Source organism: Eucyclogobius newberryi, unplaced genomic scaffold, assembly GCF_026437365.1.
Source record: "Eucyclogobius newberryi isolate DKJ021-1_F unplaced genomic scaffold, fEucNew1.0.hap1 SCAF_106, whole genome shotgun sequence".
Taxonomy (NCBI): Eukaryota; Metazoa; Chordata; class Actinopteri; order Gobiiformes; family Gobiidae; genus Eucyclogobius; species Eucyclogobius newberryi.
In genome coordinates this window covers 134,402-161,334 of record NW_027315731.1, presented here as the reverse complement: position 1 = coordinate 161,334, position 26,933 = coordinate 134,402, and the positions used below count along the sequence as shown (strand labels likewise).

Below are 26,933 nucleotides of genomic sequence, written 5' to 3'. Positions count from 1 at the left end.
ACCAGGATGGGCGAGTGGTTAAGGCGTTGGACTTAAGATCCAATGGGCAACAGCTCTCGTGGGTTCAAACCCCACTCCTGGTAGTTATTTATTGATTTCATTCCTTTGTGCTCTTGTCCTGTGCTCCTCCTTTATAGATACAATTTAGGCACCTGCACCTTAAATCTAAACTGCGAAATTCAGTTGCTGCAAATGGCAAAAGCTGTGATTGTTTTTGAAAATAAAATGTCCTCTGCAGTGAACAAACTATTTTTCTTTTTATAGCGTGCGTAAAGACCTCGACAAACATTCTACACACATCATATTTCAGTCTTCCCTTGTTACTGCTCCTGGAGTTGTTTGTGCACCGTGAACTGAATCCTACTTTTCAGACACATATCACGAAACGAATTGCAAATAAATTTGACTTTGGTCAGTGGCGCCATTTTTTAACGCACCAAAAAATGGCCCGTAAAAAACTAAATTTTTTGCCAATTCTGAACTTTGGACAAAGTTTTTGAGCATGTTCAGGGGGTCAAATTAGAGCTCAAAAAGTAGTAAACCGTAGAAAAATATATATATTTATATATAGTTGAAAATGCTTCAGTTGTAGTCATCTGGACTCAGTTTGAAAAAATAGACGTTTCGACTCTCATCCAAGAGTCATTGTCAATAAAAGAATTTAGATCGAGAACTCCGATATTAATACTGTTCTGTGGTAAGACCCGCCCATTGGGAGGAGCCTTCCTGAAGTAGAAAGAGTTGTTTGTTTCAACAGAAACTCCCCCCTTGTATCTACCGAGCTAGCCTATTCAGAATCTTAATGGGCTATTAGAATCCTCTTTGTCTTTGTGAGACCCTGGCTCAACCACCCTGAGTACCTGATTAGCATCTAAATGCCCTGGTCCTGGTCCTCTACCTTACCAGGGGTTCAGTAACCCATTATAGATAACAGAAAGATTAAACCTTAGCCCTCCATTTCTGTTTAAAGAAGGTCTTTCTTTTTTAACAAAAATAGCTTCCTTGACTCCTCTTTCAAACCATCTTTTCTCCCTGCTTAAAACCTTCACCTCACCGTCTTCAAACGAGTGATTAGAGGCTTCAAGATGGAGATGCACGGCACTCTGTGGTCCTGAACTAGTATTTCTTCTGTGCTGATAAAGCCTCTTGTGTAGAGGCTGTTTTGTCTCACCTATTTATATTTATATATAAATATAGATCCATCCTATTGCTGAATCCGTGACACTATCGCGTCTTCTCCCCTTTGCGCCACATAAAATCCATACTTTGTAAAAGAAAAAATGTTTTTTTGAAGATGAGTCCCACTAAATATTAGGTTAATCGCCCTCGGAGGAGTTTGTAAAAGTATAAAGTGTCAGCAGGCTCAAATTCCAGAGATTCGGAATAACATGGGAAATTTCTGTCATCGGCTACACGGCCACACCGTAACAAATATACTCATTGAGTTTTTTGATCGAGATGCCGAATTGGAATTTTGTGCCAAATTTCATAAAATTAAAAAATATGTATATATTTTACTCCCCATATGAAATGTAATTTCACTCTATAGGGGGTGCTATCGCCCCATATGATATTTTTTCACCTCAAGTAGGTTTAGGGCAAAGAGTTTAACAACTGATTCAATTTGACGCAATTTGAACTTTGTATGCAAATTTTAAATTTGGGAAATTTCTGAAATTGTAGCATTCAAATGACTTGTTATGTTCTGAGACCAGCAGTAAGTTTTATCTTCTAAAGTATCACAGAGCAGAGGGAAGCCAAAGATTGTACTCAAGTAAGAGGACCAATACTGCAAAATAATATAGCTCAAGTAAAAGTAGCGGTCCAAAAAGTATTTAGAGAAAATACTGTAAGATAACTGTTCGTACAAAACAGGACTAAGTTAAAAGCACCTTTATGTCACAGTTGAGCCACAGACTCAAAGAAAAACATGTTGTTTGTTTTCATGCTTTTGTTGCACTAAATGTGTGCAACCTGTGTCCTTACTGTGCGCGCTTGCATCTCCACAAACCTGACTCGTTCTTGGCCTGGAGGAGGATCACTGACGTACTTTGGACTATTGTAGCAGATTTACGGAGTTGTTAGTTTTTAAAAAAACGTGTACATAGATGTACTTTGTATATCTGAGGACGGGGAAGAAGTCTGCCCTTTGCTCTGACAGTCTGATCTCTCTTTTATTTAATATGTCATGCATGTTGCATCATGCAAAATAATACCATAAAAGTCCTTAGGGTAGAGTCATATTTGACCAGCTGATACAAAAAACAGGAGTTCCTCTCAGTTTGGAGATTGTTGGTGAAATGTAGATCTATTAGAAACATTTATTTTGCAATATGCAACTTATAATGAGGCGTGCTGTAAAGTGACACACATCCTATAAGAAAGATTTGATGAACAATTAAAACAGGCAAATGACGTGAAAAGATAAATATTTTATTGGCGCGTTCTTGTTTTGACAAAGTACAAAAATACATTTCCCTTTAAATACTGACGAGGTGAAGTCACTGTTAAAAGTGACAAATTAGACTGTTCTGACAACTTTGACAATAAGTTATTTAAATAGAAAAATTCAAACCTTTTCTGGCTTCAACATTAACACTTGAACAGCTACAAAATAAAATAATAATAACATTTTCAAAACACAAGTGAATAAAACAAAAAAACAAAACAACATAGTCTAAATAAAAGTGTCACAAAAATCTAAAATGGTAATGTTGTGCTTTTCTTTATCTTTTTAATTTTTTGTACAATTTCCCCTAAAGTAATTAAGTCAGTTTGGCTCCAATTTAACTAAATGCTATTTTTGTTATTTAAGCGCAATTAATTTAAATATGTGGATAAAAGCTCATTTACTGCATAAATTGCATTGACATTTATTACAAGTGAATATAAGATACAACTACTATTTCTAGTTATAAAAGAAATTAAAGGTGCTATATCATGTAATTTTTAATTTATAGATTTCCTTGACTTTTTATAGATCCTTTAAACTCAAAATTCCATTATGAATGCTCATTGTTTAAGTTTTTTATATCAAAAATAAGCATACATTTAGAATTTCCAGGCTTGTGTGAAACCATAGTAAAACCATAAAAATAAGAAATAAGAAATTACAAAAGATGAAACAAAAAATAATGTATCTGGAGATAAAATAAGACCTATTGTGACATCAACATTTCCATAAGCATTTGTCGATTGAAACTTAAAAAATAAAAAGTAAATTACAGTCAGATACTGGTTTTACTTTGACAAAACCACGTGGATTTTTCATATTTTGTTATATTTTGTGATTGACTCCAGTTTCTCCATTGAAATCCCATTAGATTCCACTTTATATCCATTTATAATGAACTGTTTACAAAGTTTTAAAGAGAATATTCACAGTATTTGTTCAAATAATCTATATAACATAAAATATCAACAGCAAAAAGTGGTCCAATTAAAAGTTATTCAATTGTTTTGGCTAAAAAGTGCACAACAAATTTAGAATGAAAAGATCATTAAAACGTAACAAACGTATTTTCCGGTTTTAGTTTTGGCCGGGGTGCAACTTATACTTATATTTATACTTATACTTATACTCCGGAGCGACTTATATGTGATATTATTTGTTATTTTCGCACTTGCAACTGCATTTCATGTTATGTTTTTTTCTTATTATGCATTTTTTGGCTGGTGCGACTTATAGTCCAGAAAATACGGTAATAATTTTGCCCCTATACGTTAAATACAAATGTGTTACGTTTCACTGTTTAGATTTTTCCTTCACATTTGCCGAACTCGTTGCTCCAGCTGATCTAACTGCCTCGCAATCTCGCTCGGCAAATCGTCGTTAACCTGCGTCGCAAAATACTCTCTGACTTTCTCCACTTCCTGTTCCCAAAACCCTTTATCCAATCGGAACAGCTCCTGCAGATCCACTTCCTGCGCCATTTGGCTGAGGTCGAGCGACTCTTGGCAGGGCAGGTACCCCACGGCGGACGGCATGGCACCAGCCTGGCCCGTCAGTCTTCGGAAGATCCAGTCCAAGACCCGGATGTTGTCTCCGAAACCGGGCCAGAGGAAGCCGGACCCGGGGGACTTTCGGAACCAGTTGACGTGGAAGATCTTGGGCAGCTTGGCCTCCGGGCGCTGGGACATGCTGAGCCAGTGGGACAGGTACTGGCCGAAGTTGTAGCCGAAGAAGGGGCGCATGGCGAACGGGTCGTGCATGATCACTTTACCTGTGACAACGGAACGAAAAGAAAGTGAGACTAAGAAGAAAAAGCAGCACTTTGTTAAGGCAAGTGAATAGGTAAATATCTTGAATTTCGAGATATCAATTTGAAACATTTTGCTCGCCTAAACATTGAAACAATGACAAAATGTATTTAATTATGTGAGGTTTAATATAAAAGGTGTAAAAATGCCATTTGGGACATACAAATCTGAAAAAAAATGATAAAGCCAGGTTTAAATTGTTGAGATGTTAAATGAAAAAAATATTCAGAGGAGTTTTTGAATATCTTATTATGTGACTGCACATAGGGAATGTGCAAAAATAAAATGCAATTTTTAATGTTGAATGGTGATGTTGATTTAAATGCACTTGTATTGTTGATGTTTGTGTATTAAAGCATGTGACCCCTGTCCCAAGACAATTTGAGTAAACGAAATTTGATTGAAAATTGCCTCAATATTTGGAGTTAAAACTTTAATAAATTAGGCTTGGAATTTTATGTATAAATAAATCCTTCTGTATCACCTGTCAAAAGTACAAGATTGTAAAGTTTGGTGCGTGTGTAGCTGCTACTTTAAGGAAACTGGTACTAGTAATGATATATTGTAACCAGTCTTTGCACTGACTTGAGTTTGTTATGTGGGAGAAACATAATTTATTACCAAAGACATTAAAAGCCAAACCTTGGTACTCGGCTGCAGCGGTGGCCTCTGACCTCATGGCCGCTCCCACAAACACTCCATGCTCCCAACTGAACGCCTCGTACACCAGCGGCACGCCTGGTCACCAAAACGCACGTTAGCATTAGCTCATTTCACCGTCTGGGGTTCATGTCCAAGTGTTAGCCCTCACCTTCTGGTCTCCGGCCCCCGAAGATGATGGCCTCTATGGGGACGCCCTCTGGAGACTCCCACTGCGGGTCAATGATGGGGCACTGTCCGGCCGGGGTGCAGAACCGCGAGTTTGGGTGGGCACATGGCTCACCTGCGGACAAGTGTTCTCTTTTAGTTTGACTCCATAATTCTTGGTGACGATGTTAAACTTTTGCAGTGTGTTTTAAAGATGCGCTTTGTAACTTTTCTGGTGGGGGGTATGACACGTGCTTGTCTCCATGGAGATGTTGTTGCTTTGAGTGTTTCACAGTCTGGGATCAAACGTGTATATATAACTTATGCTTCTAACTTACGACGGAGCTTGTCCAACGTGTGCGCTCACATTTATGGTATATATCGCATTTTATTATTTGCTCATTTTTACTGTGAGCAGGCTCGCCACAGAATTCACTTACCGTATTTTCCGGACTATAAGCCGCACATTTTTTTTAGTTTAGGTCCGACTTATGCTTATTTTTCTATTTATATATTTATACTCCGGAGCAACTTATGTGTGATATTATTTGTTATTTTCACACTTGCAATCACATTTCATACTCCAGTGCAAGTTATATATGTTTTTTTCTCTCTATTATGCATTTTTGGGCTGGTGCGACTTATACTTATAGTCCAGAAAATACGGTAATAACATTAGTTAATTAACGTTGTATTAAGGTAATCCTTCTTCCGGTTTTATTAGTTAACATGGAGCTCCCGAACTCGAGAGAAAATACATTCTACACTGACTAAAAAGCCATTTTCAGGCTGTCCAGGGAATCATGGCAGTGTTGACTTGTTGGTTACATGAACATTGGACATTTTACACAAATTAATCTACTTTCTAGCATATTTTAGCTATGAGAATTGTCCCACATTCTACATTTAAACCAGTTCCCGCTGGACCGGAAGTGCGATTACGATTGGAAGTGCTGATCCGTGGCAAAAAGGTCAATAGGAGTTAAGCTCTCACCATCTTCTTTGGTCCATGGCTGGTTCTTCCACGATGTCACGCTGACCCCTTCGGGCAGTTCCTGGTCCATGCCCTCCCAGTACACTCCTCCGTCGCTGGTCTCCCCCACGTTGGTGAAGATGGTGTTCTCGATGATGGTGGACATGGCGTGGGGATTGGTTTTGGCCGAAGTGCCCGGAGCTACGCCGAAGAATCCGTTCTCAGGGTTAATGGCACGGAGATTTCCTATTGGATAAAAAGAAGATTAAAAAAAGCGTAAACTACTATTATAAACTGCATCTAATAATGGTCTAGAGGAAGGCCACTCTTAGATTGAATCAAGGTTCAAGCAAGGAGCAAACGAGGACTACATTCAGAACTCAACAAGGACTAGGCAAATCAATGTAGACTGAAATTAAGATAAATTAGTTTAAAAACAAGATTAAACCAGGACCAGGTTAAACCAAGCAAGGACAAAATTAGGACTCATCCGGGTGTGGTCAACCAAGGTCTGCTCTTTTTGGGGTCAAAACATTCAAAGTTGAACTGAACTAGGTCCAAACCACAATGGGGTTTGTTCGCACTTGGTTTGGTCATAGTTTAGAGCGAATGTAGATTTGGTTCTGACCTGATCTAGTCCAGGTTGTGTTGTGGATTGGTGTGTGTGCCTGAATTAAACCTGGGCTAAACCACCACTACATTTTGTCAAGACTTGAAGACATTTTCACTGTCTAAAGCACAACTAAGCACAACAAACACTGTCCAAGGATTCGGATGATGAAATAACCTGGTTTTCTTCTCACCTTGGTCGTCAAACTTCATCCAGGCGATATCGTCCCCCACACACTCCACCTTCCAGCCCGGCATAGTGGGCCTCAACATGGCCAGGTTGGTCTTCCCACAGGCCGAGGGAAACGCAGCCGCGATGTACTTTTTCTCGCCCGCTGGGTTGGTCACTCCCAGGATCTGAAATGAGCAAAGAAATAAAACTTTGAAGGAGACATATTTTGCAAAACCATCATTTAAGAGCTCGACGTTGTACTTTTGGTGATTCATGCGTGTTTGAGTAATCGCCAATCGAGAAGCCATTGCTCAGGAAATTCTTATTGTGATTCTTTCTTAATTTATGATGCACATTCTTTATAATCATGTGCAATACTGTCATATTCATGTGCAATACTGTGTTTTTCAATATTCTCTGTCCATATAACAGCTGTAAATAAGAGTGTCGCTGTTGTTATAACGGTATTGTAACCAAGAGTTTCTCTATAAGAGTGTTTTTTATAAGTTATCTGTTTTTTATTGTTTACTTCTGTGCCTACTTTATGTTGCAACACTGGAATTTCCTCATTTTGTGACAATTAAGGCTTATCTTATTTTATCTTACATTCAGCAGATTCAGATTGAGATTCAGGAGTGTTTTACAATTATGTTAATCTTTCAGCGTCTCTCGTTTCTCACCAGCATGTGTTCTGCGAGCCAGCCCTCCTCCTTGGCGATCTTTGAGGCGATGCGCAGGGCGAAACATTTTTTCCCCAACAGAGAGTTTCCTCCGTAGCCACTGCCAAAGGAGATGATCTGCCTCTTCTCTGGGATGTGGCCGATCAGGGTCAACTCGGGATTGCACGGCCAGTTATTCACCAGAGGTCCTGCAAGAGGAAAAACATGCAAGTGTTACTGTCTCCATTGTATGTTATTTCTCAAATTGCGTTTTATTTTCTTCAATTCAAGTTATTGCCGAGGTTTAATGCATTGTTTAAAGCTCAATTCATTTGTGGAGGGAAAATGCAATTGGTGTTTCTGTGTCTATAAAGTCTTGCTTCATAATGTGTTTGGCAAAGGCGTTTTTTTTTTTTTTTAATTAAGAATATAAGTTATCTGTTCCTTAACTTCTGTACCTACTTGTGTTGCAACACTGGAATTTCCCCATCGTGTGGACAAATAAAGGTTAATCTTATCTCATCTTAAACAACAAGCTAGAGGTAACTTTTGTCATTATGTCATTACTACATTGCAAAGATCATGTGGCTTTTTCACTTGGATAGCAAAATGAAAGATAACACTGGAGTCAACTGGGATGTTTTGTCTTCAATATAAGTGGCACCGCACAGAATAAAGGGGCAAGTTCCTTAGTTATGATGTAAGTATAGGCTTATTGTCTTGATTAACTTGTGGTTCTACCTATTCCTATGTTATAGTTACGTTCGAATAAGTTAAGAAGATTTATTTGTTCTTACTCTTGAGTGGCAGAGGACATCCGACAGAGTGCAGACAGCGAACAAACTCTCCATTGCCCATGTGGGAGAGGACGCTCTTGCCCATCCTGGTCATCACCCGCATGCTCAAGACCACGTAGGGCGAGTCAGTCAGCTCCACCCCGATCTTAGAGAGAGGGGAGCCAAGAGGACCCATGCTGAAGGGAATCACGTACATTGTACGACCTGTAGGGGGAGACAGAGAGCATTCAACGCATGAACCGGGAATACAGAGCAGACTGACACATTGTAGGCACATTTTTGGTCTGCATCTGACGCGTCTTTCATTCTTTATGGTACACGTCTCTGTAAACGTTGCCACAACAACCATGGCTCGACATATGGACAGCAACAGTTCACGATACAGCAGATTAAAAAGAAGAAAAAAAAAGTCTAAATGTTTACGCAGCACTAATGAACCCTATGTGTATCACCAATTAAGAAACAAAGTATATTAAAAAAATTTGAGAACAAAGTATGTACAGAGCAATAACTTGATTGCAGGAGAATAAAGATATCTCAGACATGCATGAATCACTCTAAATACAACTTTGAGCTCTTAAAAGTACATTTTGCCATATATGTCTTTTAAAGTTCATAGGGGAAAGTGGGCAACCTTGTAGAATCCCACCCAAAATAGTGTCAATCGTAAAAAAAAATATAAAAAAAAAGTAAAAGGCTCATATCTTTTTCTGATACTGATACTAGAAAATGTGTATTTTTTCTTTGCAAATTGAGGCTTGCACTGCTCGTTTGTTCATGAGGTTGATGTTAATAATCTTAATAATGTTGAAATTTCTCGCAAATAAACAAAAAACGTGGATATTCCTAACCCTGACACACAGAGAACATGCAAACCCCACTCTTGAGTTCCAAAACCAGAGACCACACAGTAGTCAATTACGTACAAAGATATCCAGCCCTACCTTTCATACATCCAGGAAATCTTTGCGTCACAGCCTTGTCAAACTCGCCCGGCGACATCCAGCGGCCCAGCTGACTGTGCCCCCCGCCCACTGGGGATGGCACTGTTTCCCTTTGCTCATGCGTCACAATCACGGTCTTACTCTCCACGCGGGCCACATCTCGAGGGTCTGTACGCGCCAACCAACTGCAAGGGACAAAACGTCGAAGATTAAAGTCTATAGAATCGATGCCTTTTCAGTATGAATGACAATACTTCATGAACGCTTGATAGTTCTACTGGATTGCTGGTGCTGCTGTAAGTTCAATGTTTTTTAGCATAGCAGAGGTAATACACAAAGTTTAAGGGAAAAAACCCTGAAAAACGCAAATAAGACACTCTTACTCCATGAAAGATTGAATATATGACGATCTAATTACCGAAACTGGCTCTGTGTGAATCGTGTTTGACCTAAAGGAAACCATCTACAGGAACAACATGTAGAAGCACATACTTTGTACGTCAGCAGCTGTTTTGTTCCATAACACTATTGACGTAACAAAGGTTATAGATGTCGCCAAACCAGACACTCCACTTTAAATACATAAGCATAACCCATCCTCCCGCATTTGTACCTTTACGGAAGTAGATTTTCCCGTGATACTTTTGTAATTGTTTTGCTCAACTTTTGCAGCGCATAAGTTGAGCATACGTTTATACAGCAAGGAAAAAGTGCAGGTACAGGAAGGAAAAAGTGCAGGTACAGGAAATGAAAAGTGCAGGTACAGGAAGTAAAAAGTGCAGGTACAGGAAGTAAAAAGTGCAGGTACAGGAAATGAAAAGTGCAGGTACAGGAAGTAAAAAGTGCAGGTACAGGAAGTAAAAAGTGCAGGTACAGGAAATGAAAAGTGCAGGTACAGGAAGTAAAAAGTGCAGGTACAGGAAGTAAAAGTACAGGTACAGGTGGTAAAAAGTGCAGGTACAGGAAGTGAAAAGTGCAGGTACAGGAAGTAAAAAGTGCAGGTACAGGAAATGAAAAGTGCAGGTACAGGAAGTAAAAAGTGCAGGTACAGGAAGTAAAAATTGCAGGTACAGGAAGTGAAAAGTGCAGGTACAGGAAGTAAAAAGTGCAGGTACAGGTGGTAAAATGTGCAGGTACAGGAAGTAAAAAAGTGCAGGTACAGGAAGTAAAAAAGTGCAGGTACAGGTGGTAAAATACTGAAGTAAAAGTGCAGGTACAGGAGCAACAAATACTCTTGTAAAAGTGTATACATTACAAACAAAGAGTAAAAATATAGGAAGTGGAGTCCTAAAACACTCCCAAAAGTGCCATTCCATCAAAAATGCAGCGCATGCCTACCAGTTGTTGTATTTGGGCAGCTTCTTGATCAGGCCTTGTTCTTCCAGCTGCACCAGGAGAGCCTGGTTCTCCTCCTCTGAGCCGTCGCAGATGTGCACGCAGTCCGGCTGGCACAGGGAGATGTTGGCCTCCACAAAGTCCCTCACGGCCGAACTGAGCACGCCCAGTTCGCCCTGCATCACCCGCGTGCTGCCCTGGCTCTGGGACGGAAGCTGAGGAGGCATACTGTGGAGACGAGGATGTAGGAGATATAGGAGGTAGGAGACGAGGAGTGGATGGACCTGGAGAGAGGAGAGACCAGAAGATTTAGGAAAGTATTTGTTAGTTTTTTGTTGTTGTTTTTTTCGTTTTGTTTTTTACATTATCAAGAAAAATTAAAGAAATATTTGGACAAGTAGTTTCATAAAATGTTCCACAATATAACATTCTTTATAATTATTATCAGTAAATATGGGTCAAAATGCAAATCACCACCTTTAAAATACTAACTTACAAGAGGATTTAAAAAACACAACAGAAGAATAATACTTTCTCAAGCACAAGTAGCAGTAGAATTACAAATGATAAATCCTTACAAATTGCATATTTTACTGCAATACATCACCCTCAACCCTAAATGTATACTTTCACATGACTTTAAAGTTCTGGATACTACTACTAACAATACTAACACTCGACTGTACTACTGTAACCACTAAACCAACGAATAATATTGCTTCTATTGCAAATTAAAAGAAAACGTGGGATTACAGTAAATTAACCAGAATGGTGACGGATAAAGTACTCAATTCTGTTACTCCAGTAAACGTAAGTAAAAGCACTGAAGTACATGTTTAAAATGTTACTTATAGTGCAGAACATATTTCGCACAGAACTTTGAAAACTATTAAACAGTGAAATGTTTTGATCTACTTCAATTCTCGATTTTACTTAAGCAGTACTTGTACTTTTGTACTTTGTTACTTTCCAGATTGGGTCTTTTGTTTTGTATTGTGTGGGTGATGCAACACTCTGCAGCTCCAGCATCACTCCCCGTCATGGTACTCGCTTACACAACACAAACTTTCAATATAAGTACACAACTAATTATAATTTGGCCTCAGTACAAAAATATGACAATTTTAGAATGTTTTATATAATGTTAATAGCTGTAATAATCAGAAATGTGTTATCTCAAAGCAAATCCTTGGGAAAAAATACAAAAAAATAAATCATTCTTGTTACTATAAAGTAAGACATTCAATTCCATTCAATTACATTTTTCAATTTAAGATAGAAAACAAAGTAACGTGTTTTTGATGTAACAGACGGGGCAGTAGCCGATGAGGGCAGTAAAAACATGCATTAAACATAAATACAGAACCTGCTGGCGGCTTATGCAACAAGTGAATACATGGTACAGTACAGAAAGTACTGTGCATGAATAAGAGTTGAAAAAATAAAATAAAAAATAACGATTTATGTTGCTACAGTATGTTACTCAAAAGTGGAACCAATCTTTCTTTTAAAAATCCATCAAATAAGAACACAACTAAATGAAAGTGACCCTGGTGATTGGTTCTGTGGACTGTGCACATTCTAGTGGAGGGACTCCGGGTTGTTTCCATGGTGATGTTATTGCTTTCTATCTCCACAGACTCGAGCAACACTACAGCGGCCATTGTGCGAGATAGATGCGTTTCATGCCGTACTGTGGAACATTACAGGCAAAACAATGACATCGCCATGGAGACAAGCAGGTGGCGGGGCTTCCAAAAGAAAAGTTACACAGTGCAGCTTTAAGTGGACCGTATTTAGTTGCTATAGAGTAGTTTTTCTCCTGTCTGCTTCAACAAACTATTCCAAAAAATAAATGTGAACTTTAAATAAATGTATTACATCACTTTTTTCCACTTATTTATGTTGTTTGAAAGTGTATTTTTTAAGTAGATCTAAAGTACAAATGTTTCAGATCAACACTATACAACTGAATGGAAAAATATGACAAAAACACATTTATGTAAAGTCTATTTTTAGTGCACATTTTACAGTATTTCTCCTGCACATTTAGGAAGTTGTGAGAAAAGTTGAAATTTAAGTTATTTAAGATTTTTGCATTTCTCTCTACTTCACCAATCATGCAAAAGATTTATAGAAAGTTGTTTTTTACCTTGGTCTTGTGAGTCGTGTGTTGTCTTTGCAGCTGCTTGCCTCTTGCGGACTTGCTTCACATGTTGTATTTATGCGGCAGGACGTCCCACAGAGGAGGGTGCACAGGGGGCGGAGCCAGGCCTCTCTGCAGACCGCGTGAATGAGTAATCAGCATTATGACGTCATGTTGTTTGGCTACGTTCCCAAAAGTACTTCACTGTTACACATTTATGACTGAAGAGATAACGAGATGTGTGCAATTATATAACTTAATAGTCAATAAATGAAAAGACATTGCTATTTTTGAGCAAACAATCTCATAGAAAATCCTCATAGATGCTATTGTTTTAGCATTATTTATACTGCTTCACTGTGTAAATGGTGGTGTTTTGCATTCACGGATGTTGATGGTTTAACTTGTTATTAAGTTAACTTACTAAACTAGTATTTAGTAAGTATAACAAATATTTTAAAAACTGCTAAGTTGTTCAACAAATGAAATATATTGGACAAAATTGAGTTTGTTTTTGAAAAATGTTAAATAAATGTTTTTTAAATAAAATAATTAAATATAATTAATTCTCATATTATTATCAAGCTCAAAATCTCAATTCAGGCTGTGTAAAAATGTGTATTAATGTGTGTAAAAAAATTAATTATTTAAAGAAATAAAATAAATTGATTTTTTAAAAGGTTTTTGCAAATGAAAAAAAGACAATGATAATAAAGAAAAAACAAATTGCATTCTATTTAGTATTTTATTTGTTTTATTCAATTTGATTATCTTTTTAATCGATTTGCAATTTTTTTTAACTTGTGAAGCAAAACATGAGTCAGAAACTTTTTACTGAAAATTTTGCCTTCAAATATAAACTCCCAGACTTCATTGTCAGACCTGCCGACCTCTGACCTCGGATGATGCAAGTGCAATGATGTGGGCAGCTCCTTGAACCGAGTGATCTCATTGGCTCATTTGACACCTGAGCAAGATCAGCCTGAAAGAACATGGACCACTGAGGCCAAGTGTGTGACTGTGGAGCCCAAGTGTGTGACTGTGGAGCCCAAGTGTGTGACTGTGTGTGACTGTGGAGCCCAAGTGTGTGACTGTGGAGCCCAAGTGTGTGACTGTGGAGCCCAAGTGTGTGACTGTGGAGCCCAAGTGTGTGACTGTGTGTGACTGTGGAGCCCAAGTGTGTGACTGTGGAGCCCAAGTGTGTGACTGTGGAGCCCAAATGTGTGACTGTGGAGCCCAAGTGTGTGACTGTGGAGCCCAAGTGTGTGACTGTGGAGCCCAAGTGTGTCACTGTGGAGCCCAAGTGTGTGACTGTGGAGCCCAAGTGTGTGACTGTGGAGCCCAAGTGTGTGACTGTGGAGCCCAAGTGTGTGACTGTGTGTGACTGTGGAGCCCAAGTGTGTGACTGTGGAGCCCAAGTGTGTGACTGTGTGTGACTGTGTGTGACTGTGTGTGACTGTGTGTGACTGTGGAGCCCAAGTGTGTGACTGTGGAGCCCAAGTGTGTGACTGTGTGTGACTGTGGAGCCCAAGTGTGTGACTGTGGAGCCCAAGTGTGTGACTGTGGAGCCCAAGTGTGTGACTGTGGAGCCCAAGTGTGTGACTGTGGAGCCCAAGTGTGTGACTGTGGAGCCCAAGTGTGTGACTGTGGAGCCCAAGTGTGTGACTGTGTGTGACTGTGTGTGACTGTGGAGCCCAAGTGTGTGACTGTGTGTGACTGTGGAGCTCAAGTGTGTGACTGTGGAGCCCAAGTGTGTGACTGTGGAGCCCAAGTGTGTGACTGTGGAGCCCAAGTGTGTGACTGTGGAGCCCAAGTGTGTGACTGTGTGTGACTGTGGAGCTCAAGTGTGTGACTGTGGAGCCCAAGTGTGTGACTGTGGAGCCCAAGTGTGTGACTGTGGAGCCCAAGTGTGTGACTGTGTGTGACTGTGGAGCCCAAGTGTGTGACTGTGTGTGACTGTGGAGCCCAAGTGTGTGACTGTGTGTGACTGTGGAGCCCAAGTGTGTGACTGTGGAGCCCAAGTGTGTGACTGTGTGTGACTGTGGAGCCCAAGTGTGTGACTGTGTGTGACTGTGGAGCTCAAGTGTGTGACTGTGTGTGACTGTGGAGCCCAAGTGTGTGACTGTGTGTGACTGTGGAGCCCAAGTGTGTGACTGTGGAGCCCAAGTGTGTGACTGTGGAGCCCAAGTGTGTGACTGTGTGTGACTGTGGAGCCCAAGTGTGTGACTGTGGAGCCCAAGTGTGTGACTGTGGAGCCCAAGTGTGTGACTGTGGAGCCCAAGTGTGTGACTGTGGAGCCCAAGTGTGTGACTGTGTGTGACTGTGGAGCCCAAGTGTGTGACTGTGGAGCCCAAGTGTGTGACTGTGGAGCCCAAATGTGTGACTGTGGAGCCCAAGTGTGTGACTGTGGAGCCCAAGTGTGTGACTGTGGAGCCCAAGTGTGTCACTGTGGAGCCCAAGTGTGTGACTGTGGAGCCCAAGTGTGTGACTGTGGAGCCCAAGTGTGTGACTGTGGAGCCCAAGTGTGTGACTGTGTGTGACTGTGGAGCCCAAGTGTGTGACTGTGGAGCCCAAGTGTGTGACTGTGTGTGACTGTGTGTGACTGTGTGTGACTGTGTGTGACTGTGGAGCCCAAGTGTGTGACTGTGGAGCCCAAGTGTGTGACTGTGTGTGACTGTGGAGCCCAAGTGTGTGACTGTGGAGCCCAAGTGTGTGACTGTGGAGCCCAAGTGTGTGACTGTGGAGCCCAAGTGTGTGACTGTGGAGCCCAAGTGTGTGACTGTGGAGCCCAAGTGTGTGACTGTGGAGCCCAAGTGTGTGACTGTGGAGCCCAAGTGTGTGACTGTGTGTGACTGTGTGTGACTGTGGAGCCCAAGTGTGTGACTGTGTGTGACTGTGGAGCTCAAGTGTGTGACTGTGGAGCCCAAGTGTGTGACTGTGGAGCCCAAGTGTGTGACTGTGGAGCCCAAGTGTGTGACTGTGGAGCCCAAGTGTGTGACTGTGTGTGACTGTGGAGCTCAAGTGTGTGACTGTGGAGCCCAAGTGTGTGACTGTGGAGCCCAAGTGTGTGACTGTGGAGCCCAAGTGTGTGACTGTGTGTGACTGTGGAGCCCAAGTGTGTGACTGTGTGTGACTGTGGAGCCCAAGTGTGTGACTGTGTGTGACTGTGGAGCCCAAGTGTGTGACTGTGGAGCCCAAGTGTGTGACTGTGTGTGACTGTGGAGCCCAAGTGTGTGACTGTGTGTGACTGTGGAGCTCAAGTGTGTGACTGTGTGTGACTGTGGAGCCCAAGTGTGTGACTGTGTGTGACTGTGGAGCCCAAGTGTGTGACTGTGGAGCCCAAGTGTGTGACTGTGGAGCCCAAGTGTGTGACTGTGTGTGACTGTGGAGCCCAAGTGTGTGACTGTGGAGCCCAAGTGTGTGACTGTGGAGCCCAAGTGTGTGACTGTGTGTGACTGTGGAGCCAAAGTGTGTGACTGTGTGTGACTGTGGAGCCCAAGTGTGTGACTGTGTGTGACTGTGGAGCCCAAGTGTGTGACTGTGTGTGACTGTGGAGCCCAAGTGTGTGACTGTGGAGCCCAAGTGTGTGACTGTGTGTGACTGTGGAGCCCAAGTGTGTGACTGTGTGTGACTGTGGAGCTCAAGTGTGTGACTGTGTGTGACTGTGGAGCCCAAGTGTGTGACTGTGTGTGACTGTGGAGCCCAAGTGTGTGACTGTGGAGCCCAAGTGTGTGACTGTGGAGCCCAAGTGTGTGACTGTGTGTGACTGTGGAGCTCAAGTGTGTGACTGTGGAGCCCAAGTGTGTGACTGTGTGTGACTGTGGAGCCCAAGTGTGTGACTGTGTGTGACTGTGGAGCCCAACGTAACACACGGGCAAAGGCTGCGATATGCTGCTTATGAAGAATTATGTCTCAGGCCATATTTCTACTTCATTTTGTGCCTGCCTGGGTCACCTGGACTTTTTTTCCCAATCAATCATGTATGTGCATACAATTAAAAGGATGCGCTAAAAGGTTATTATTAATCATTCGTTTATTTGGTCGGGACAGTGCATGTTAATGAACACACACGATACACATGCTGTAAACACAGATTGCATCCATGGTCCCACAGTCACTCTCACAAACACACAAAGCACATACACTACTGCGCCACTGGTATATACTACAATTAGACCAAAAACAAAGTACCTTTAAGTGGTATAATCTCATTGTAAAGGTCTGATTTAACTCTAAACTCTTGGTTAAAATGACTTGGATCAGTCCTAAAAACAAAATCTTACCACTCTGTATGTTTTTGGAGTGAAAGGTTTAAGAATCACTATGTTACACCACAATATAATAAATACGATCAATTACAGTAAGTGAAAAAAACACATTTTTTGCCTGATTTGAGCCTTTTTAAAATGCTTCCTCTGGTTTTGCTGACTGCGCCGTGTCCTCCGCGTTAGTCTTTTAAATTACATCACCTCTATTCATGCTTTATGGACATTATTCCTGATTGTGCAACAGCAGACACTAATAAACGTTCACTGTGGAAATTCACTGCTGCATTGTTTCCTCTGTCCATTGACAACAGGTAAACTGGATGAAAACTGACTCCGATTGTGACTATGAAGATTGATTAAACTATTATTCTAATGTCTTGAAATTGGAGTACCGCTGGTCATAATATGGTGCATAATTCAGATTTTGCTGTCACACGGTCGTCCACAGCCCTGCGCCCCTTGGACTAAACGGCACTGGAGGTCGAGGTCCAGGTGTAAAAAGCATTTGCTGATGTTGGCCCAAGTCTTCAGAACCTCCAGAATAGTGGGCTGTAATGGAACTGCTTTCTTTTACATCTCAGCTATAAAGATTTACTTATTGAGAGGGGTTTGTTATTACCGTATTTTCCGGACTATAAGTCGTCACCTTTTTTCATAGTTTTGGCCGGGATGCGACTTATACTTATATTTATACTTATATACTAATACCTTATTTCATACTCCAGTGCAACTTATATATATGGTTTTTTCTTCTCTATTATGCATTTTTTGGCTGGTGCGACTTATAGTCCGGAAAATATGGTATATATTTTATCTTTTTTTTTCTACTGTTTTACTATGTAGAAGTAGACCTTCAGTGGACCTTTTGGATATTGTAAAAGCCCTATAGAAATAAATCTCAATTGGTTGGAATTAACAGCCATATATCAATAAATATAACGCACATGTACGTTTAGAGATTCTCTTACTTATTATTGACTAGCAACAGCACAATCCCTTTGAATTTTCCACACATTTTTGCGTAAAACAAGTCATTCTGTTTTTGTGGTCAAATTGTGTTCACAACATGAGCATAGCCTTCATGTTGCCTTTTTCACTGTTCATTCTTACTCAGGGCAACTCAGTGGGCTAAAATGCAGTTAAGCCAATATATTTTGAATTTAGCAACAAAATAAATTATACAAACATTATCACAGAATAGCTCATTTTTTAGGTTGATCATTTCACTTCCTGTCCGTAATTGATGACGTCACACTAGGAAATTACCCGGCACGCACTGGAAAAAAAAACTTTAATGTATGTGCAGCATTCCAGCATCAGGTTCCGTCACACGTTTGCATTTGATTACGTGCTGACTCGGAGGCAGGAGAAAGGGTAACCACTCTGCCACAGGTACACAAGAGAGAAGATGATGTCAGCGTGAAGTCACAAACATATTTACGTTTGAGTTTTCGGTTTTATGGACAAAAAAACCCTGATAGCACTTTGCTGACAGGACGAGCTCGCGCAATAACAGCTGATAAAGCCCTTGTGCAACAACCCCAGTGACAACGACGCGCTAACGCTAATGTTCAGGAAAGAAATGAGAAAACAGGCCAGCAACTCGGAACAGTGTTTTTGTACATGGTGTTTACCGTGAAGTAGAATGTTGCTGCATCAGTGGGTACAAAATGTACCGGGGAAGAATGGCTACTTCCAAGAAATTGTGCTTCCCATTAAAAAAAAAATAGTAAACAAAAATAACAATTACAATTTTGAAATATTTATTTTTATTTCTTTTTTTAATGCATTTACACACATCTAATTAGTCATTGCCATTGTCATTATTCATGTTTTTATTTTTATTTAGGCAACAAATTGTATGCATTTTCTACTCTGCAAAAAAGAAAGAAAAAAACATAACATTTTGACTTTTTAGAGTTTTATTTTTATTTTTGATTCAGGAAAAGAGGATCGAATACAAAATAAACCACACAAACATAGAATTAGAATTGCTTCACAAAAAAGGTTTTCCATTTAATAATCTTGTTAACCCAAAGCAAAAATATAGGTTTTCCCTTTTTTCTTTTGCAAGAACACAAAAAGACACTTGCAGGGATAAATATCTGACAAATTTCATGTTGTATTGTTTAGGGCTGTTTGTTCCCTTTTGAAGCTAACAAACATGTTATTGTACTGTCTCCACATCCTATCTGCAGAGATAAATCTTGTTTTATGGCGGACAGATGAAACGCTCTATCATTGAGCAAAATATGTAAAGATAACACACGTTTATGATCTGTCTGAAACATTTTTATAAACTGTGCAGAGCGCAGGCGCCTGATGTTACAGACAATAAAACATATGCACATACAATTTACATAGACACGTGGACAAGGACCGTGACTACAGTGTCACGTTTGTACAAACAAACAGCAACAACATGTTAAATAAGCAGAAGAGTGACATCATGATGTTTGTCTTATTTCACTCATTCATATTGCACTTATTAATGTTGCACTGACACATATTGCACTACTTCATGTTGCACTACTTCATGTTGCACTACTTCATGTTGCACTCATTCACATTGCAAGTATTTATATTGCACTGATTCTATTGCACCAAGTCTTATTGCACTACTTCATATTGCACATTTCACTATGACAATGATTCATTTAACATTTTGAACAAGGTGCTCGGTTAGAAAAAATGAAATTAGACTCTGGGACAATTGAGGCCGTCATTTTACTTCAAATATAATAATTCTGAATATTTAGTTCTGACGTGTTCTGTCGTGTTCTGTCGTGTTCTGTCGTGTTTGTGTTGTGTTTGTGTTGTGTTCTGTCGTGTTCTGTCGTGTTTGTGTTGTGTTTGTGTTGTGTTCTGTCGTGTTCTGTCGTGTTTGTGTTGTGTTTGTGTTGTGTTCTGACGTGTTCTGTTGTGTTTGTGTTGTGTTCTGTCGTGTTCTGTCGTGTTTGTGTTGTGTTTGTGTTGTGTTGTGTCGTGTTCTGTCGTGTTTGTGTTGTGTTTGTGTTGTGTTCTGACGTGTTCTGTTGTGTTTGTGTTGTGTTTGTGTTGTGTTTGTGTTGTGTTTGTGTTGTGTTCTGTCGTGTTTGTGTTGTGTTGTGTTGTGTTTGTGTTGTGTTCTGACGTGTTCTGTTGTGTTTGTGTTGTGTTTGTGTTGTGTTCTGTCGTGTTCTGTCGTGTTTGTGTTGTGTTCAATCTTTGAAAAATAAATATTTAATATAATAAATGAATGAACCTGAACTTTAATATGTTGTAATTACAATGAACACTAATGCTAATACAAAGAGCAGCAACTTTGACTTTTTCTCCTACTTCTGATGTCACAGGGTCAAAGGTCAAGTCTATCAGAGGTTAACTATAGCAAACAGCACATTAGGACATGAACAGGTTTAAGTTTCTGCTCTGACGCACTCAGATATACCAGAGATACAAGTACTACTCACTCACCAATAGTACTACTATTACTACTACTACTACAATAAACTGCCACTCACTATAGCAACTATGGTTCTACTACTACTACTACTACTACTACTGTTCTACTATTACTACTACTGTTTTACTACTATTACTGTTCTGCTACTACTACTACTACTACTACTGCTACTACTACTACTACTGCTACTACTACTACTGACTAACTCAGATATTTATTCTATTCTGTGGTAAGCCCTGCCCAGAATAGAATAAATATCTGAGTTCCCGGTCTAAATTTGCAAATGGACAATAACTCTTGGATGAGAGTCGAAACGTCTTGTTTTTTCCAGATGATACAACTGAACCTTTTTCTACAATGGAACTCTCCTGTGAATGAGAGACTACACCGACATTCTGTAACCATCATTCATGAATAGATAAGTCAAGGTGAATATTTTTAGATAATAAACGTCAGGAGAAATTGTCTGGTTCACCTACACAATGTGCATGACAAATGAGGCTCACAGCATACCGTATTTTCCGGAGCACCAGCCAAAAAATGTATAATCGAGAAAAAAACACCTATAAGTCGCACTGGAGTATATGTCACATTTTTGGGGGAAATTTATTTGATAAATCCAAGACCAAGAACAGACATTTCATCTTGAAATGCAATTTAAAATAATAACAGATGAGAGAACATGGTGAATAGGTGTACGTATGCTAACGCTAACACCTTCAGCTACATGAGGCACAGACAGAACTGTGGTAAGTGTCTGGTATGTTAACGTAACATATTAACAGTTATTCAGATAACTATAGCATAAAGAACATGCTAACAAGTTTACCAAAGCATCAGTTTTACCCCAAATCACTAAATCTAAATCACTAAGTGTCACTTCTAAACAACTCCACAAACTCCGGAGGTAGAGGAAGTGCAGATTCTTCTTCTGCGTCGCTTAGAGCCTACAGCGCCCTCTTGTGGTCGCCAGAGTGAAAATAAAAAATAATATCACATATAAGTCACTCTGGAGTATAAGTCGCACCTCGGCCTAAACTATGAAAAAAGGTGCGACTTTATAGTTCGGAAAATACGGTAGTCCTGAGTGAATCAAAATGTATGAATACTTACTAATACCACAGATATAAATGTATACTCAAGTATGTAAAGTTTACTCCGTGCATTTTCATTAGTATACTTAGAATTAACTTTGTTAAGTATAATGTCTAAATAGTATTTAGAAAGTAAACTATACAATTATTAGTCCAAAATAAGTATACTTAAAATACACTTAGATATACTTATTTTTGGTAAGGTACGGTTCTACTACTACTACTACTACTGTACTATTACTACTACTACTACGGTTCTACTACTACGGTTCTACTACTACGGTTCTACTACTACTACTATAGTTCTACTATTACTACTGCAACTATGGTACTACTACCACTACTACTAGTACTTCTACTACTACTGAGCTGGTACTGTACTGTGAAGAGTGATATGTTGCCAAAGAAAATATAAATGATCAAATTCAAAATCAGCAATAAGCCACTTAAATAACTAAGCAGATAAGTCTTTGAAGTTATTTATTCAACACTTTACCACTCGTTTTTAAATTTCTATATGACAATTATGAACAGGTATATATTAAAAATCAGAAGGTAAAATGAGAAACAGACGTGCTAAACCAACAAGAGAAACAACAATGTAGTGGACAATACTTATGTGGTCGTTTGCTGCCATCTGCTGGTAAGTAATTGAGTTAAAATACACTTTAAGTGCTTTACTCTGAAAGTCAGTTTTATGGCTAACCCTGACCTTGGCAAATGTTGATTTTGGACAATATATTTTGTCACAATCAGGTTAAGGTTAAGATTAGTTTTATGAACAGGTCATTGGGAACCACAGTTTTATACTTAAGAAAACAGTCTGATCCTGATCAAAGCCTATATTTTTTGTGCTCATGACAAAGAATTACAGCGGATGAGTAGAGATTTATCAAATATTAAGCATATCAAAAGTGACAGTTGATTGAGCTGTATGAATCATGAGCTTGAGAATCGTGAGAAATGACACATAATTGTATATTGATGAGTGAGTGGTGAGAGGTGACATATTCATTGCAATAGGAAAAACTGGATTATGTGAAGTATGTGGAAAAACTGGATTATGTGAAGTATGTGGAAAAACTGGATTATGTGAAGTATGTGGAAAAACTGGATTATGTGAAGTATTTATATTTTGTTGTGTATTGTTGATAACACGGTAAAGTAAAATGGTGTTTTTTGGTTGTAATGAAAAAAAAAAAAAAAATCTCGCTGTTATTTTTATGTATTTATAGCAAAGCAACAGTTCGGGTTTTGTCAGGCAAATTAAAATAACTTGAAACACTTCAAAACTGCTCATCTATTGAAGCTGCCCAAGCTTTTGCAGCGGTACAGAGGATACATGTGTGAGGGCATGTGTCTCCACGGCGACGGTAAACTCTGGTGTCACTGAGCCTTTTGAGTGCAGGTGAAACATTATCCCCGGAGACAGAAACACACAAACCCAACAGAAGAGGAGATGGAGCCGGGACAGAAAGGCCCCGTCAACTATGTCCACCAGGACGAAATCTGGTAAGAAGAGCCACTTTTTACTTCAAAAGCCGCAAATGTTTGGTCGTTTATACTGTTAAATGAGGAGTTGTGTTTAAAGAATGAGATGGAATCGCCTTCAACACAAAACAGCAGCAAAGAGGTCGTTCACGCCTTTTTTCTATTTTGTTCATTTATTGTTTATCCAAAGTTGAACACAAAATAGTTTTTGGCATCAGCAATTCCTTTTTGAGTGAGTAATAGTTAAAACTATTCATTTGAGACTCTTGATTACCTTTGTAATAAATGTATTTCTGGATTCATTTCTTTCTTCCTTTTATTTAAAGGAAAAATGTGGGGAAAGAAATAAGGAAAATATATAAATATGTGTAAATACATTATACATGCATATTTTGTAGTGTGAAGTTTCCCAAACTTAAGAGCTAAAATACATGTCATTCAGTCAAATGTATGCAAATGCAGAGCGATATCGCCCAGGCGACAGCCACTTAGTAACACATTCTGACAGACACTTGCATGGAATTGGTCAAGGCACAAAATTCCTATTCACCCCCTCCCTGGAGACCACTCCAGAGCGACCAGGGCTCAGGAGGGCAGGTCTGTCGCTGCTGGTGTGAGAGCGGTGTCAGTGTCTCCATCTGCAGGTGAAGGATCTGCACCACAGCCTCAGCTGTGATCGTAGTTCCATTCTTATAAACCTTAAGGCTTCACATGGAGTGTTTCTCAATGATTAGTGTTCATTTCCACATGCAGAGACCATGGCAGGTAAATGTTACACAATAACACTGGACAAAAACAAGGTCATGTTTGTACAAACTGCCAACAATAAATAAGATGGAGAGTGACAGACAACAATTAGAACCTAATTCATCCGTAATGAACACAGCTCTCTGCTAAAGAGAAAGGCAAGTTTATTTGTAGAGCACATTTCATACACAAGGCAATTCAAAGTGCTTCACAAAATAGGAAAATAATGCATTAAAACCACAAAGACATGACAGAAATCACAAAACAGATTAAGACCTAAAAGTACAAGTAAAGTACATGTTTACTGTAGTTAGGTTTAGAGTAGGCCTACTTTACTGTAAATTATGTATCACTTACTAATGACCAATTTGTTTTTGCAGCTTTTTAGTTTTATTATGACTTCAAAATGTACAATAATACAAATGTTAAATAAAGTTAATTACATTTTTAAAATGTTTTTGTGGTTTATAGGAAGGCCCATGTGAAGCTGGAGAAGGACTCTGCTGATGTCTGGCCAAGAAAATGGGGGGTTCTTACAGAGGCATACAGAGAGGTGAGGATTTTCAACTCTGGGTAAAATATAATTCCCCTCTTCACGGGCACCACTTTTGCCTTCTCCAGCTCCTCTCTGACGCCTTGGGATTTCTCTAGTTTCTCGTGTTCCTTATTCCGGATGTTTCCATCCCATGGTACTGCAATGTCCACCACCACGACTTTCCTCTGACCCTTGTCGACCACCACTATGTCCGGTTGGTTCGCCATTACCATTTGGTCTGTCTGTATCTGGAAGTCCCAGAGGACCTTGGCTCTGTCGTTCTCCACCACCTTTGGAGGTGTTTCCCACTTTGTCCTTGGGGTCTCCAGCCTGTACTCTGCACAGATCTTTCTGTACACTATGCCAGCCACCGGGTTATGGCGCTCCATGTGCTGTCCCTGCCAGCATCTTGCATCCTGCAGTTATGTGTGGGACGGTCTCAGGGCCTCTTTGCACAGCCTACACCTTGGGTCTTGTCTGGTGTGGTAGATCTGGGCCTCTATTGATCTGGTGTTCAGGGCCTTCTCCTGTGCTGCCATGATCAGGGCCTCAGTGCTGACCTTCAGACCGGCTCTTTCGAACCATTGGTAGGATTTCTTGATATGTTCCGGATGTACCACCGGAACATAATAAGTCAGTTATGTTCCGGGGGCACATCCCATGTAGGGGCGTGTCCTCCCATGATGGTCCCTCCAGCACCTCATCATCCTCTGTTCCCCAGTGTCTGAGACATTCACTCAGCACGTCATCTGTAGGAGCCTTGTCCTTGATGTACTTATGGATCTTGGAGGTTTCATCCTGGAAAGTGGCTCTCACTAGTCCCCAGTCTCCTTCCTTATGGCCAGTGTGTACACTTATATATATATAGATTGTATGTGTATTATTATAATGTATATGTGTATATATGTGAATGTATGTGTATAATCTTAGAATAATTATTTTTGGTTTATCTGTTTCAGTACCAGAAAGAAAGTTTGAAGCAGGCAGAAAGTGTAAAGAAGAACCAACCGGAAAACGAGAGAAGTATCCAAAATAGCAATGTAAATTATTTGATTGTTTAGTATTTTACATTATTATTTATACAGTATCAAGTAAACATGTTGGTTTCTCCAAGTTGTTATTGCATTGTCCTGGAATGTTCCACAGTATGGCATTAAATGGATCTGACATTCTGACACAAACCCAATGCAATTCATACAGACATTTAAATGAAAACATATTTTTGTGAATTGCTGAGATCGGCCTCATGATGAACATTTTCAAATTCAGTTATACTTTAATTTATTTAAAAAAAAACATGAGTTATGTTTGGGTGATGTCAGAGCCAGGCCCTGACATGGAGACACTGCCATGAAGCGAGCTTGTCTGTGGGAGCCGGTCTGTGGGAGCAGGTCTGTGGGAGCAGGTCTGTGGGAGCAGGTCTGTGGGAGCCGGTCTGTGGGAGCCGGTCTGTGGGAGCCGGTCTGTGGGAGCAGGTCCAGTTGAAACGTGGCTTAGAGATGAGCCACACTGTGACACTGCAGCCAACGAGCATGAAGCACAACTCAAATAGTTATAAAACTGAATTAACTGAGTCCAGATGACAACAACTGAAGCTTTTTCTACAATAAAACTGAATTCTTTGTTATTCGTTGTCTCTGTTTATTGTAGGCGGGGTCTCTACCTTTCCCTCGTACATCGCAGGCGGTGATTGGCTGGCGCTTAGCTCATTCTCACCTGCAGCTGGAGAAGTTTGGAGCAGTGCATCATGGGAGACGTAGTTTTCTCAAAGAGCTAGGCTGGCCATTGGACTCCTGTTGACTGGATAAACTGTTGTTTTTTGTTTTTTTTTTCTACCTCATTGGCATTTGTCTATATATTCTGCCCAATCACTGCAAGAAGTTATAAATGGAAACATATCCAAGGTTTTTGAACTGTATTCTCTCTTCATTATAGTTTATTCCATAGGTTTTACTGCCATGACTTTTCAGTTGCACTAAAGGTACGCAATCCATCTTTAATAAGACCTTTGGATAACATAAGTCAATATAAAAACATTTATTTTGACGATATTTTTGTTCAATTGGCTCTAAGGTATGCTACCTGCCCGTCTCCATGGAGATGTCATTGATTTGCCTGGAATGGTCCACAGTATCAGCTCATCTCTATGGATTCAAACACCGAGACACAAACACAACCTCAGCAGACGTATCCTCTGTTAAAGTGGTTACATCATAAGTTAGACCTTTCTATGCTGTGTGGTATTATCCACCACTGCATTATCTTTAAATATTGATCATTTTGTAAAGAAATTGATCACAGTGTAAAGAAAGAATCAAGGCGAGAGGGGATTGTCAGCCATTCGAGTAAGACAGAAGTAGCGGGCAAAGGGCCTGAAGTGTGGACAATCGAACAGTGTGTGGCTGAAATGACTTGTCTTTTATTAATGCGTTTCAACTGGTCCTCATCCCGAGAGCGGATTCTAAAAGTGCTTTGAAAGGTTTTTATTCATGACAGAATGTGTCTCCATGCTGCTCTGCGACTTGAGCAACTGACGTCACACAAACATTACTCAGGTTTCCCTACTTAATTGATATAAATTATACCCGAATTATAATTTGTAATCACATGGTTGATTATTCCTACTACTGCATAGCGTGAGCCAAAACTAT

At 39.9% G+C, this 26,933-nt stretch overlaps 2 protein-coding genes and 1 non-coding gene across 3 annotated transcripts; 2 read left to right on the top strand and 1 right to left on the bottom strand.

The window, feature by feature from the left end:
- trnal-uaa (transfer RNA leucine (anticodon UAA)) lies at positions 1-83 on the top strand. Its single transcript has one exon. It is a non-coding gene; the product is annotated as a tRNA-Leu (tRNA).
- A 3,639-nt stretch (positions 84-3,722) lies between these two features.
- On the bottom strand, positions 3,723-10,857 carry pck1 (phosphoenolpyruvate carboxykinase 1 (soluble)). Its single transcript, XM_072432238.1, has 9 exons — positions 10,560-10,857; positions 9,222-9,406; positions 8,278-8,481; positions 7,502-7,689; positions 6,844-7,006; positions 6,062-6,286; positions 5,072-5,203; positions 4,903-4,998; positions 3,723-4,223 (listed from the first exon to the last, which is right to left on the bottom strand). Exons 1-9 carry the CDS (start codon positions 10,781-10,783, stop codon positions 3,766-3,768), a joined length of 1,875 nt encoding a protein of 624 aa, XP_072288339.1. The 5' UTR covers positions 10,784-10,857; the 3' UTR covers positions 3,723-3,765.
- A 12,111-nt stretch (positions 10,858-22,968) lies between these two features.
- LOC140384315 (ciliary microtubule inner protein 1-like) lies at positions 22,969-26,082 on the top strand. The gene is made up of 4 exons (XM_072466024.1): positions 22,969-23,021; positions 24,219-24,300; positions 25,242-25,322; positions 25,933-26,082. The coding sequence occupies exons 1-4, from the start codon at positions 22,969-22,971 to the stop codon at positions 26,080-26,082; spliced, it is 366 nt and encodes a 121-aa protein (XP_072322125.1).
- The last annotated feature ends 851 nt before the right edge of the window (positions 26,083-26,933 follow it).

Excerpts from the sequence above, each read along its gene's own strand:
- pck1 (XM_072432238.1), bottom strand. The coding sequence starts at position 10,783 with ATGCCTCCTCAGCTTCCGTCCCAGAGCCAGGGCAGCACGCGGGTGATG. Across the intron at positions 7,690-8,277 it reads ATGTCCTCTGCCACTCAAGA|GACCTCTGGTGAATAACTGG; the intron begins GTAAGAACAAAT and ends TTCCTCTTGCAG. Across the intron at positions 5,204-6,061 it reads GCCATGGACCAAAGAAGATG|GTGAGCCATGTGCCCACCCA; the intron begins GTGAGAGCTTAA and ends ACTTGTCCGCAG.
- LOC140384315 (XM_072466024.1), top strand. The coding sequence starts at position 22,969 with ATGGAGCCGGGACAGAAAGGCCCCGTCAACTATGTCCACCAGGACGAA. Across the intron at positions 24,301-25,241 it reads TTACAGAGGCATACAGAGAG|TACCAGAAAGAAAGTTTGAA; the intron begins GTGAGGATTTTC and ends TATCTGTTTCAG. Across the intron at positions 25,323-25,932 it reads GAAGTATCCAAAATAGCAAT|GCGGGGTCTCTACCTTTCCC; the intron begins GTAAATTATTTG and ends TGTTTATTGTAG.